The 13,210-nt window shown below is 35.5% G+C and overlaps 7 protein-coding genes across 7 annotated transcripts; 3 read left to right on the forward strand and 4 right to left on the reverse strand.

Annotated features, from left to right (window-relative positions):
- Positions 1 to 4: 4 nt before the first annotated feature.
- Positions 5 to 1,441, forward strand: OST1 (dolichyl-diphosphooligosaccharide--protein glycotransferase subunit; the record flags this gene model as incomplete). Its single annotated transcript, XM_015611690.1, has 1 exon — positions 5 to 1,441. The coding sequence occupies one exon, from the start codon at positions 5 to 7 to the stop codon at positions 1,439 to 1,441; it is 1,437 nt and encodes a 478-aa protein (XP_015467467.1).
- Positions 1,442 to 1,481: 40 nt separating this feature from the next.
- AC631_02861 (uncharacterized protein) lies at positions 1,482 to 1,811 on the reverse strand (the record flags this gene model as incomplete). The annotated part of the gene is made up of 1 exon (XM_015611691.1): positions 1,482 to 1,811. The coding sequence occupies one exon, from the start codon at positions 1,809 to 1,811 to the stop codon at positions 1,482 to 1,484; it is 330 nt and encodes a 109-aa protein (XP_015467468.1).
- Positions 1,812 to 2,277: 466 nt separating this feature from the next.
- AC631_02862 (uncharacterized protein) lies at positions 2,278 to 3,132 on the reverse strand (the record flags this gene model as incomplete). The annotated part of the gene is made up of 1 exon (XM_015611692.1): positions 2,278 to 3,132. One exon carries the CDS (start codon positions 3,130 to 3,132, stop codon positions 2,278 to 2,280), a length of 855 nt encoding a protein of 284 aa, XP_015467469.1.
- Positions 3,133 to 3,306: 174 nt separating this feature from the next.
- Positions 3,307 to 3,960, forward strand: PRE3 (proteasome core particle subunit beta 1; the record flags this gene model as incomplete). The annotated part of the gene is made up of 1 exon (XM_015611693.1): positions 3,307 to 3,960. The coding sequence occupies one exon, from the start codon at positions 3,307 to 3,309 to the stop codon at positions 3,958 to 3,960; it is 654 nt and encodes a 217-aa protein (XP_015467470.1).
- A 544-nt stretch (positions 3,961 to 4,504) lies between these two features.
- On the reverse strand, positions 4,505 to 6,268 carry GAP2 (amino acid permease; the record flags this gene model as incomplete). Its single annotated transcript, XM_015611694.1, has 1 exon — positions 4,505 to 6,268. The coding sequence occupies one exon, from the start codon at positions 6,266 to 6,268 to the stop codon at positions 4,505 to 4,507; it is 1,764 nt and encodes a 587-aa protein (XP_015467471.1).
- A 2,077-nt stretch (positions 6,269 to 8,345) lies between these two features.
- On the forward strand, positions 8,346 to 10,298 carry MNN14 (Mnn14p; the record flags this gene model as incomplete). The annotated part of the gene is made up of 1 exon (XM_015611695.1): positions 8,346 to 10,298. The coding sequence occupies one exon, from the start codon at positions 8,346 to 8,348 to the stop codon at positions 10,296 to 10,298; it is 1,953 nt and encodes a 650-aa protein (XP_015467472.1).
- Positions 10,299 to 10,810: 512 nt separating this feature from the next.
- On the reverse strand, positions 10,811 to 13,066 carry ORC3 (origin recognition complex subunit 3; the record flags this gene model as incomplete). Its single annotated transcript, XM_015611696.1, has 1 exon — positions 10,811 to 13,066. The coding sequence occupies one exon, from the start codon at positions 13,064 to 13,066 to the stop codon at positions 10,811 to 10,813; it is 2,256 nt and encodes a 751-aa protein (XP_015467473.1).
- Positions 13,067 to 13,210: the final 144 nt, after the last annotated feature.

Consider the following 13,210-nt stretch of genomic DNA (forward strand, 5'->3'; position numbering starts at 1 on the left):
TAATATGAAGGTGAATTCATTGATAAGTATATTTACGGCTTTCTTTTTAGTCGGTGTATGCCAATGTATTGACATTAAAACGACATGGGAAAATGTTAACTACATCAGGTCGGTAGATCTTTCAAGATCTTATGTCAAGGAAAGCTGCTTAATTGAGGCCAAAAATACGGGTGATAAGCCACAGGACGAATACTATTTCACCATCAATGATGGGTTTGACATTGTGCCTAATGTGTCAGTGATTTCCGTGTCGATGGTAGACCAGCCGGTTGCGATTGACGCGATAAAGGTCGAGCATGGGGTGTACAAGTTGAAGCTTCCAGCACCGGTAGCACCCAATTCGAAGGTTGATTTCAAGATTCGTTATGTTTACATCGATTCATTGAGCCCATTGCCAAATAAAATGACCATGGACGGCACTCAGCATTTGTTGGTGAAGATGAACAAATTTGCGTACTCGCCATACGTGACGAAGACATACACCATGACGTTCACGGGAATCCTGAAGGGCCAAGAGATGGAATTACACTTAGCGGGCAATCAGGAACAACAATTCACTGAAAACGCACCCGATTTGAAACCAAGGGTGGAAAACAAGTCGTTAGTGTACGGGCCATTATTGACGGACCTCCAGCCATATACCGTCAAACCAATGGGATTATTATACGAACACAATAGACCATTAGCTAAGGTCAACAATTTGGAAAGATCTGTGTGGGTTCCTGCGTCCAGTACCAACAATTTAGCCATCGAAGAGTACTATGAATTGACCAATAATGCTGCCGAGTTATCAACAGGTTTCCTGAGAGTAGACTGGATGCAAGGTAAGTATGAGTCCAACAGAAACCACTGGGCTCTTTCCCATTTGCAATTCCCATACACGGATGTGAACCAATTCGAGGATTACTACTTTACTGATTTAGTTGGTATGGTTTCCACCCATTCAGTTAACTTAAACAACTTGTTCTTGAGACCAAGATTCCCTCTTTTCGGAGGATGGAACTATAATTTCACCCTCGGTTGGAACAATCAAATTAAGAATTATATCCACAAGGTAAATGAGGAACCAGACACCTACATGGTAAAATTCCCATTATTGAACTCGATTAAAGATATCACATACGAGAACGTCTCATTGAATTTTTACTTACCAGAAAGTGCAGAGTTTGTAAATGTTTCTTCTCCAATAGAATTTTCATCAATCGAAGTGGACAATGAATTGTCTTACCTTGATGTATCAAAGGGCCATGTCAAAGTCACTTTGAAATACCATGACCTTTTTGATGATTTGAGTAAAATTGATGTCTTATTAATGTTTAAATACACCCAAGTTAACTACTGGTGGAAGGTTATGAAAATATCTGGATTTATCTTTATTGGATTAACCAGTTATTATCTTTTAAGTTTAATTGATGTTTCAATTGACAAGAAAGATAAATAAATAAATAATATATATACAGCGATATAAGGAAAAATTATTACTATATAGAATGCTCAAGTTTTAACTTTTCTAATTGTTCCTTACGGTATTTAAAGTCCTCTTCCGAAAGTTTCGATTTATCAACCGAATAATGCATACTTACAAGGTATCTTCCCTGAAAATTTATACCATTTAGACTCTTGGATGCCTTGATTGCGTTAGATAAGTTATTATACACTATAAAGCAAGTGCCCTTATTTTGCTCATCAACCGGTATTCTTAATTGATGGATATTTCCAAACTTCCCTGCTAATTCATACAAGGATTTTGTTGATACATCATATGGAAGATTCTTGACCAATACTATGGGAAAATCATTTGTCGTAGACATAGTTAATATAGATTAATCTGTTTGTATCTTTCCTACTATTTTTATCTTTGCGATGATTTTGTATTCGAGATTTCCGGCCCAATTTGAGACATAATTCATACACTTATTGTATATGGTAGTTACCACTAGGAAGCTAATAAAGAGAAAGACAACAATTTCAGAGATATATTTAGTCGTATTTACAAGTATTTCATTAAATAGTTGGATTTTTTTAATTGAAGCAGGAAGTAAACTAGGCTTCATATCGATGAATTTACCAATTTCGCAGCCTTGATAGACGAACTATCAAGTAGTATGTTGATAAATGAACAAAGATGTCTCGTATACAATGAAATTGAGCTTATTAACGTTATTACTAAATAGCGTTGGTTAAATGATGGCTTTAAAATAAAATATGAATGCGTAAATATGTATATATATATATATATATGTGTGTATAATGTTTTATTTCATGAGGACATGGATGCTAGTAGAAATCAGAATCTTTTACATCAGAAAAAGCTTGTCTCTTGTAATACCATCTTCTGTAAAGCATTCCAAGTGCCAAACAAAGCATAAACAATGATATAAACGTGTAGCCAATGGATGATTCTTGAACTACTTCATCGTACCCGATATTATTTACTTTGGACAAATCAATATCTCCAAGATAATTTTCGTCTAACGTCTCTATGGTAATTTTAGACATTACGAGTTCTTCTCTAGGTCTATCATTCTTGTTTGTTCTAGCACTATTTAAGAGGTCCAACGTGTCGTATCCATTAATAATTTGGCCAAAAACAACATGTTTCCCATCTAACCACGAACATTTCTCAGCCGTCGTAATGAAAAATTGGCCTCCGTTGGTATTGGGTCCCCCATTAGCCATGGACATCCGACCTAACTTATCATGCTTAATCTTAAAATTTTCGTCCCTAAACTTCCCCTCATGATTGTAAATAGAATGTCCTCCATATCCTTCCCCAAACTGATAATCGCCTGTTTGAACCATAAAATCCTTGATTACTCGGTGGAATAACGTTTTGTTATCATATCCGTACCCATACGTTTGATTTGCCAAGTGAATAAAATTATTTACAGTAAACGGTACTGTGTATCCAAAAAGACCAGCATGTATCTCCCCTAGAACAACAGGCTTTACATCTTTATTCTTTTTCTTCACGAGTTTGGTCACTTCAATATGTATTTTATGGGTAATTAATGGATCACGGTATAAAAAATTGATTTCTTGTACAGTTAATTTATCCATTAATGCATGTTTATCAATAAATAACGATACCACGCTTATACATAGGAATAATACCCCCAATAATCCCTTCATTCTCTAGCGTTTTATATGATTTGGTCTGATCTTAGACTGGTATTCTTAACTACTATAAATGAAAAGTGACACAAAGCCACCGCATTCGATCTCATTCAAAAATGGAAGTGGCAATTTTTATATACCAACATTAGAAGAGTCATTATATAGTCAATTATAAGATAATCATACAAAATGAACGGTATTTCAGTTGATATTAATCATTTGAAGAAAGGAGAAGTCAATTTAGGTACATCAATTATGGCCGTTACATTTAAGGATGGGGTTATATTAGGAGCAGATTCTAGAACAACAACTGGATCATATATCGCCAACAGAGTTACAGATAAGTTGACGCAAATTCACGATACTATATATTGTTGCCGGTCTGGATCAGCAGCAGATACACAAGCTGTGGCAGACATTGTGAAGTATCATTTACAGGTTTACGCATCACAATTACCAAACAACGAAAAGCCTACCACTAAGATAGCAGCGAACGTATTTCAAGAATTATGTTACAACAACAAGGATAATTTGACAGCCGGTATTATCTGTGCTGGGTATGATAAACAAAACAAAGGGACAGTGTACCTGATTCCAATTGGTGGTTCTATACATCAGCAAGATTATGCGATTGCGGGATCCGGATCCACCTTCATTTACGGTTGGTGTAATGAAAACTACAAGCCAGAGATGGAAAAGGATGATTGCGTTCAATTCATCAAAACTGCTTTGTCTGAGGCCATTAAATGGGATGGTTCTTCTGGTGGTGTCATTAGAATGGTCATTTTAACCGAAAAGGGGGTCGAAAGATTAATCTTTTACCCTGAAGATTACCAAAAATAATTCTTCTGAAGTATATACTATCAATTATACAGTAAATATTAGATATATTAATATTAGGTGAAAATTTATAATATTGTGCCTTTCATATTGAGCCTTTGATATTGAGCCTTAATGTTACAAGAAGACGGTATCTAATTTCTACAATAAAGTGATTGTGAATTCTTGTAGATTGATGATACTATGTCATCTAGTACAACTATTATTAGTATTAATGAGGTCGCTGGTGGTATTGAAAAGCGTATTATACAACCCACCTATTGTCCTTTCTAGTAAATCTGATGTTTGTACTGCTAATTAAATTGTTGGTATTTCTTTTCCTACAGATACTTCACATACTACTCGCCATTTCTAACACCTCAAAACTGTTGAAGTCTATTAGAGTACCAGTTTAATAATATAGACATGTATTGATCTTTATGTATTTAGTATATAATTTGCAACTATGTCACGTGTTTTGCAATAAAGAGTATGAAGATTAAACAGTACGCTAAAGATGAATTGAAATTTTAGAACATAGTTCCATGATACTATCATTTATGAGTGACTAACACCAGAAATTCCAAGCCCTAAAGTAAAAAGGTTTTGCAGCAATAAATGCCCTTTCTTCTGCAAGTTCTTGCTTCAATAAATCCAAATCTAAGTCTCTTCTACCGGTATCGATATCAATATCCTTAGCCCTGATGTAAAGTCTCCAGTTTCTTCTATAGAGTTTGTGACCAATATAGAAAACTAAAACAACTGGGAAACCAAGATAACTTTCGAAGAATGCGGATGCATCTGGCGAGCCACCCAATGGGAATAATGCGATCCAGAATTGGGCAATTAAGACCAAGATATTTAAAATCACACCGATGTATGAACCAACAAGTCCGACTTGAGAGGTGAATGCAATCTCAGAAGTGTCTCTTCCTTGCACTTGCAATGCCCTTCTGAATCTAATATGACAGAAGTTAATCGAACCCCAGGTGAAAATAGAAGAAAGACCGGATAATGCCATCATCCAACCGAAAATTTCGTTTTCCTTATCAGATGCACAGAGGAAACAAAGTAATCCAAAGGTACATTGAACAATAATACCGACTAATGGACGACCCTTCTTATCAATATAACCGAAAATCTTTGGTGCTTGTTTTGCGGCTGCTAATGCAGCCAATGTTCTTGAAGAAGCGAAAACAGAGGAGTTTCCGACAGATAAAACAGCAATCATGATGACAACATTCATAACTGATGGTAATCCCTTAATTTCAGCATTTCTGATGGCAATAACGAAAGGAGATGCTGCTGCATCAACAGATGATGTAGAAAGTAATTCATCAGTATTATACGGAACTAATAAACCAATTAAGGTTAAAGAAATCACGTAGAATAAAACAATTCTCCAGAAAACTTGCTTGGTGGCTTTTGGTAAGGTTTTCCTTGGGTTGGCAGATTCAGCGGAAGCTAACCCAACTAATTCAGTACCAGCAAAAGCAAAAGCAGCAGTGACAAAAACAGAACAAACACCCTTGAATCCATTAGCAAAGGCACCAGGATGTTGCCAGTATTTACCACCAAGATAACCTTGAGGTCCGACACCACCTGCAGTGATGATTATACCTAATATAATAAAGCCAAGAACTGCGGTAACTTTAATAATGGAGAAAACAAATTCTGCTTCACCATAACCTTTGACACCGAAGAAATTAATACTAACAATCAAAACATAGAAAATAGCCACAAACGCCGCCGGACTGGTTTTCAGATCCCAATACCCTATAGTAATAGATGCAGCCACCAATTCTAACGGAAGCACGACCAACCATTGCAAGGCATAATTCCAAGCCATGGCAAAACCCCAAGAAGGACAAATAAAACGAGTATTATAAGTAACGAAAGCACCAGAAACTGGGAATGTCACAGCTAATTCACCCAAAGATTGGACAGTACAGTAAATCATAACCCCGATAATAATATAAGCAATCAAAATCCCTGCTGGACCCCCAGTTCTCAAAGTCGTACCAGAACCCACAAAAAGACCCGTACCAATGGACCCGCCAATGGCGATCATTTGCAAGTGTCTGTTCTTCAAAGATCTTGATAATGGAGAGTTAGCAGTAATAATAGCAGCTCTTTCAATTTCAGACAAATTAGGATCGAGACCCAATTCAGTATCGTCGAACCTCCTAAAAGAGTCACGAAACTTCTCAAATTTGCCCATAGGGGCCTTGTTGTCACTGGCTTCAAAAGCATCGACAAACACACCACCGTCTTTCTCGGTAGATGTTGCAGCGTCCGCAGACCTTATATAATTGAGTTCTTTTTCAGGCATCGTGTGATAGTATGAACCTGTTATACACCAATCAAAAGCTTTTTGAATGAATCTGGTTTTCTTTGTTCGATTATTTCCGGATATTGTCTCATACTTATATGTTCCCGGTATTTGCCAAGTTGGTTGCATTTAGTATTAAGCTCTTATCAATTGCAAAATTTCCATTGATATTATTCACCCAATATACACGACCCCGCTAATCACTTTCGGTGACTACTGTGAACAATAGATAAAAGCGTATATCTGCATTCAACTAAATGGCCGACAAAAAATGCCGTAGATTTTCGTTTGGGCTATTGTGTCATTGTAGTATCTACAGGTTTACCACAATTAGACAGTGATCTTTGTCGAATCGTTGCGTTGCCTGAGATTCTATATTCACATGTTGATGTATGTCTGTATAATATCGAGCATTTTCTAACGAAACGCATAGAGGTTGTAATAGTAGACTTGTATGCTTGTATACTTGTAGACTTGTAGACATGGAAATCCGGTAATGGTGGATATTGGCGGAACTACAGTTGCGAAATTATTGATATGGCTATACGCTATAATGACTGAAGCGAATACCCGAGATTATGTCCAATGAAGGAACAGGCGTCCCAAAGATACCATACGATCTACACTCATGCAATGGTGTAGTATGGTCTGTTTTATCGCTATCTACAGATATGGATGATCGATACGAACGGGGTTAGATAGTTGGTGCCGTATGCCTCCTGATATCGAACATCACGTGATTATATTTCTTCTGAAACAGAAATTCGTACACAGGCCTGCCTAAGGTTGTTTCTCCTAGTAATTGGAAGGGGACGAAGAGGAGGTCGAATGTTGCAGGTGCTGTGCGAAATAGCCCCATAAAGGAGCGGACAACGATTGCTAGGAATGACTATGGTGCAAATTATTCTTCTGTGGCTACGAGATCGCCGCGAAAGTGTAGCGATAGCGATACCAGCAGCTATCAAAACTTCCTTCAAAGCTGCTTACATAATATACTTATTTAGTGATAACGATAAGCAACTGTGGGTCCACGCTGAAGACTAGATATACTAGTGATAAGTGTGCTTAACAAAGATACCCGCTAAAAGGACTGTCTGGTGTATGATCTTATGAGCCATTTATCAATTCAGCGCTCTTTGGTGGGCATGTGGTTTATGCGATGGACTTCAGGTAGACGTATGCAGAGAAATATTATATCGTGTGGCGGAATACTATAAAAATGGGGAGCATAAAATTATATGGATGTCATCCTGATAAAGGGCCAGTGGCCAATGAGATGTTCCATAATAACAGGGCACTCGAAATATGGGGAATGCGAGCGAGATCTACATCCATACATCTGATGTATGGGTCTTGTGTCTCCCATTTTCTGGTTTAAGTAGGAGGTAATTCGACAATGAAGAAATCCAATGTATGTGTCTAACAAACATTGTTCAGAATTATTCTAGGGTCCTAGCTATTGTAGATTTGAGAAAAACTTTTGAAAATTAATATTTCGTCCAAAACGTCAGATTCACAGTACGGATATTGAGTCGTAATTGGGTTTGCGAGAAGCTTATTGCCATCGCGGTAATGCCCGTATGCAATCTATATCTGGTGTAAGGGTGTATTAGCTTGATGTGTGGGTCTTTAATTACTCTGTGCGCCATCGCTTGACTCGCTAAATCTGAGGCGCAGGTTCGAGTTAGGAATGAGCTTTATGTATATTTTGCTCACAAGACATATATACATACATGTATGAATAGGATATGGTATTAGAGTCGAAACAAACAATAAGAGTTGGTAACCGCAGTCCTTCCGTAGCTTGTTGTTACTTGAGCATTAACATCATGAGGCTTGGAAAGCAATTATGCCCATCGTATCGGACCATAGAATATGCAGTATAATAAGAAACGTGGTTCGCATCATAAAGAATTTCAAAATATGTCAAAAAGAGTAGGAGGAAGTAGAATTTGATTATTTGTTTTGGTTTATTTATTTATGTATTACGGAGATCTCAGGGTTTGGTAGTCATTATATGGTAAACGTGGACAAAAATAAAAAGTGATTGATTTTGTTAGTTTAGAAGTGGACGACTATGGCACTTAAATCAATCAGTAAAAAAACTGTCATAAGGACGATTGCACTCGGCTGGATACTATGTTTTTGGATATTCTACCATATAAACAAAAAGATTGAAATTAACATCGAAGACAGCGATATAGTAAAGTCACTATATGATAAAGTTGGTAGACATCAGGAATTGAAGAACATTAAGCTTCACTCGTCTGTATATGACACAATCATAGAAAAAGAGGGTTTAGGGGAAACATTGAACGACCATTCGTTCAAACAAAGATGTAATTTGTATATGAATACCCTCATGAAGAATGATTCCAATTTTATAGGGCCACATCTGCATTTTGGGTTTAATAGGGACGATTACAAAACTGAAGATCTGTCAGACGCATGGAAAGTGATTCGGCGTGAAGAGCAGACGTTGCATGACTACTTTACGCATTTGAAGATCTACAACAAATGTTATCTCGATAGTCCTGAGGATGAAAGATTCATAAAAGAACAAAGAAAACTCATGTCTAGTAAGAGTCTGATAAGCTTTGGTATTTCCGATCTGTTGCGATATACATGTCGTCAGTTAGAGGAAAGATTATACCCATGGCTCAGCTTTGAAATGCCTGCTTATATGAAATGGGATGGATCAGCATCTCGGTTTCCTAAGAAACAAAACAAAATGATGGACCGGTTTACCAGACCATGCTTTTTGTCCAACTTCAAAAATAATCTAAAGGGACGTGGGATTGTCTTAACAATATCCGATGGTCATTTGGATTTAACCATAAGACTTATCAAGTTGTTGAGGGCGTTGGAAAACACATTACCAATAGAAGTGATCTACTACAAGGATTTATCTGAGAGCTCAATAAGCAAGTTGATCGAAGTATCGAGACGTGAATTTAAGTCAAATGATAATGTTCTACCACCTCAGGATATTTCATTTATTGATGTGTCTAGTGCAGTGAAACCCAAATACATTGATAAATTTGGAAATTTTGGAAATAAGATATTGGCAACCCTTTTCAACTCGTTTGAAGAAATGATCTTGATGGATGCTGACACTGTGGTCTTGGAGAAACCTGAATTTTTCTTTGGTTTACGTAAATACCAGAAAACTGGAACTATGTTCTATAAAGATAGACTTGCCGTCGAATATAGACCAAAAAGTGATTTGATGTTTTTCAAAAAGATGATGCCATCGTTAATGGATTCGTTATTTTTCAACATTCCTCAGACAACTGGATACACCTTAGATAGAAAATTTTTCCAAGGTTTGAATCATTATATGGAAAGTGGTCTAGTAGTCATTAATCGTCAAAGACATTTCAGTCAAGCTTTGATTATGTCTCAATTGATCTTTCACTTACCAGTGCAAGCTAGAGTTTATGGGGATAAAGAATTGTTTTGGTTAGCGTTTGTGGTCTCAGGTAATGAAAACTATTCTTTCAATGACCACTTCCTGGCAGCTATTGGATATGTGACTCCTGATATTGAAAGACTGCCATCGAAATATGATGCACGCGAAATTTGTTCAAATCACCCTGCTCATATAAATGATGAAAATAGTCACAGTTTGCTTTGGTTTAATTCCGGGTTCCAGCATTGTGGACAAAATGATAAGGTTGATTTCCAAAGGGAGTTTGAAGCAGGAAAGAGATACACCCATTTAAAGACTATTACCGAATTCGAGTCTTTCTTTAAGAATAGATTGGTGATTAGAGACGCTGTTATTCCACCTCATGATATCATAGAGGCAGATAACTTAGAAGAAGAACCAAGCAGATCCTGGACAAACATGAGAGACTACTGTGCCGGGTACACTTGGTGTGGATATTCGAAAATCGGTGGATTATATGATAGAGAGAAGAAGAAATATAATGTTCAAGATGGGATCCTTATTCATTTCACCAACAGTGAAATTGAAAAATTCGAACGATTAGGTGATGTATGGATTGATAATGAATTTTTATCATAGATGACCATACTTGGTTAATAAATTGCATTGCATATAGTATGAATACTAAATATAGATAGATTGTTTTGTGATATAGCTCTTATATATAGCTTGTGTATAAATTTGATTCAATATTGTATTGAATATATTGTAATGCTTGTAGATGCAAATTTTAGAAATGTCTGGTTTTCACACAACTCCTTATTCAAGCGAACTATCCGTTAGTGAATTCTGCAATACATAATATCTATTCACAAGGAAATAGTTATTTTTCCTTTATCTAATATTATCAATAAGCATGAGTCCCATAGCCAATTCCACGCAAATTTCCAATAGATTGTTCAGAAACCAAAGGTATATGAATTTAATTATATTATCCGTATTTTTGACTATACTAATAATTACATCAATTTCAGCCCATAAGCACATGAAGAATGGGGAATACTACGACAAAGCTAGTGAAAAAATTAATTCGTATCTTGATTCAGCGAAGAAGTTTTCAGGAAAAGAAAAAGACGAATAACTAAATAACTTTATAAATTGATCCATATTGATTTTTCTAAGTAATCATTCTTTGCCTTTTCCTTTAGCAAACCAAGATTGATTAATTCAAAACATGATTGCAAGAACCACGCATATATAATCTTGTCCCATATTAATTCATTTTCCAGTTGGCATTCTTCTATAATGGATTTATATTCATCCCCCTTGTTATTTTTTATTAATTCAGATATTATCAATTCCCTGGGTAAAGATTGCTTAAATGCACAATAGAAGTCATAAATATTTATGGATACGGGTGCGTCCTTATAGACTTTAAATAGTTGGCAAATCATAGCTGGTACTTTAGAACCGTTAGTGTCAGCCTCAGAAATTAGTTCATTCTGCAAATATGAATTGGAATCATTCAAGCCCAATTCAAGAATAGATCTCAATTTTGGTCTTATAAGATTTATCATCAAGTTTTCGTAATTTTCTTCGAAATTGAAGCCTAAATTAACAAAGCTTCCACCATCAAGTGAAAAAATCTCATTAAATAAATTATCATCAAGCTTATAGATAATCTCTTCGCTTTGAATATATTTTGATATGCAGCTAAGCACAGTATCAGTGGAAGTATTCTCTTTTAAACTCTTTCGTAAGTTGATCAATTGCGTGTCTTTGACTCCGTTTACTTCCTCCGTCAATACATCCGACTTAGCAAACCTAATAAAGTCTGACAGGTTCTTTTTCAATGAAACCAAAAGTTCCTTCAAGAAAACCGACGATTTTACCTGGTTATTTATGATCAACTTATAAATTTCGAACTTCTCTTTGTTTGGTTTTTCATTGTATTCTTGTATTTTAAAAATTATATTCATTAAGTTAAGTACACTTAACCTATACCTTTTGAAAAAAGCTCGAGTATCATCAAATAAATCTCTTACCGTGTCATTTGATTTTAGCAACTTCGTTATTTCAGTTTTCAATGTTTCAGCTTCCTCAGGATCAATTCTCTTTTTTATATCAAGATTGAAATCTTCAAATTCCTTTTGCCGTTCTAATAATTTTTTCTGTTCGTTATATTTAAATACTAATTTCTCCATGTGCTTCTTGAAAGAAGGTAATTTTCGTAATGCTTCAATGTATCTAGAATTAGGTTTGAAATCTTCGTCTATTAACACCGACAATGGCAGCTGATAAAAATAAATCATATATGACAACTTAAATTGGGATATTAAATTATCAATTGAGTTATTCGAGTTCTTGAATCTATTGAAGATTATAGAAGATAATTTATAGTTAAGTATTAGCGGGTTAGTTTCATCATTCTCATAATTTAGAAAGGCTTCGTCAATTAATTTGAACCCTAATAACTTGGTATCTATACTATTGAACTTGAAACCATTGATTAATATCCTCAATTCATTACTCAAATTATTATTTATCCAATTCGTTACATTTGAGGACGACAATCCCATAATTAATTTTATAGGCAACTTGTTGGAATATGAATGAATTAATTTAATCAATTGATTCAATACTTGAGTACTTATTGAATCTGTATCCTGTAATATGATTATAAGGCGTGAACTGGTGTTTTTTAAGTTCCCTTTCTCTCTGCCAAATTGCTTTAAGCACCAATCTTCAACAATATCGAAGTCGTAATTTATTCTTCCATCATAGTCCATATCTTCGTCTTCACTTTCTTCATCTTCTGAAGAATCACTGCTATCATTTTCTTCATTCTCCTCACTCTTTTTACTCAATACCTGCTTTACCACCTCTCTCAACGTAGATTTTATGTTTGCACAATTTTTGGAGTTCAAGTTGATAAGCTTGATATGCTTCTGTTCATGCATTTGCACAAACTTATTGAATTCTTGTATAATTCTAATGTTATTGGCCGTATTAGAACCAAGCAGTAGAAATCCAATTGGAATCTTATGTACATTGTTAATGGCAATATGTGTATCATTCTTTCCGTAATCAAATGGCGCATCAATGTACTGCAAGAGTTTTCCGAATAACTCGGTATTTTCATTATCTAAAATAGTTTGAATCTTGAACAACTGATGATTCCAGATTCTGTTAAATAACTCATATCTATTTTCGACTTCCTTGTCGGTCTCTTTACCCTGGAATAACTTAATAAATGGTGTATTGTGATGTGTTTGCGATACATCAATCTTATTCCAAAGATTGCCAATTAAATTACTTTTACGTCTTTTTTTAGGGTTAATCCAATAATGTGTCTTCTGGTTATCGGCATCTAGTAAATTAGCCTTATCTTTATTCCTTTTACTCATTATTTGACCATATATTTATCTTTTGCATTCTCTAGTGAAAAATTTCCCATTATGGTTTTCCTGTCACCTTTCGCGATCCCCATAAAATCTCCTCCTCAAAGTTGCTGTATTGGGATAACTATCCTTATGGTTAATTCTTAAGTA

This window comes from Debaryomyces fabryi, assembly GCF_001447935.2.
Source record: "Debaryomyces fabryi strain CBS 789 chromosome Unknown contig00055, whole genome shotgun sequence".
Taxonomy (NCBI): Eukaryota; Fungi; Ascomycota; class Pichiomycetes; order Serinales; family Debaryomycetaceae; genus Debaryomyces; species Debaryomyces fabryi.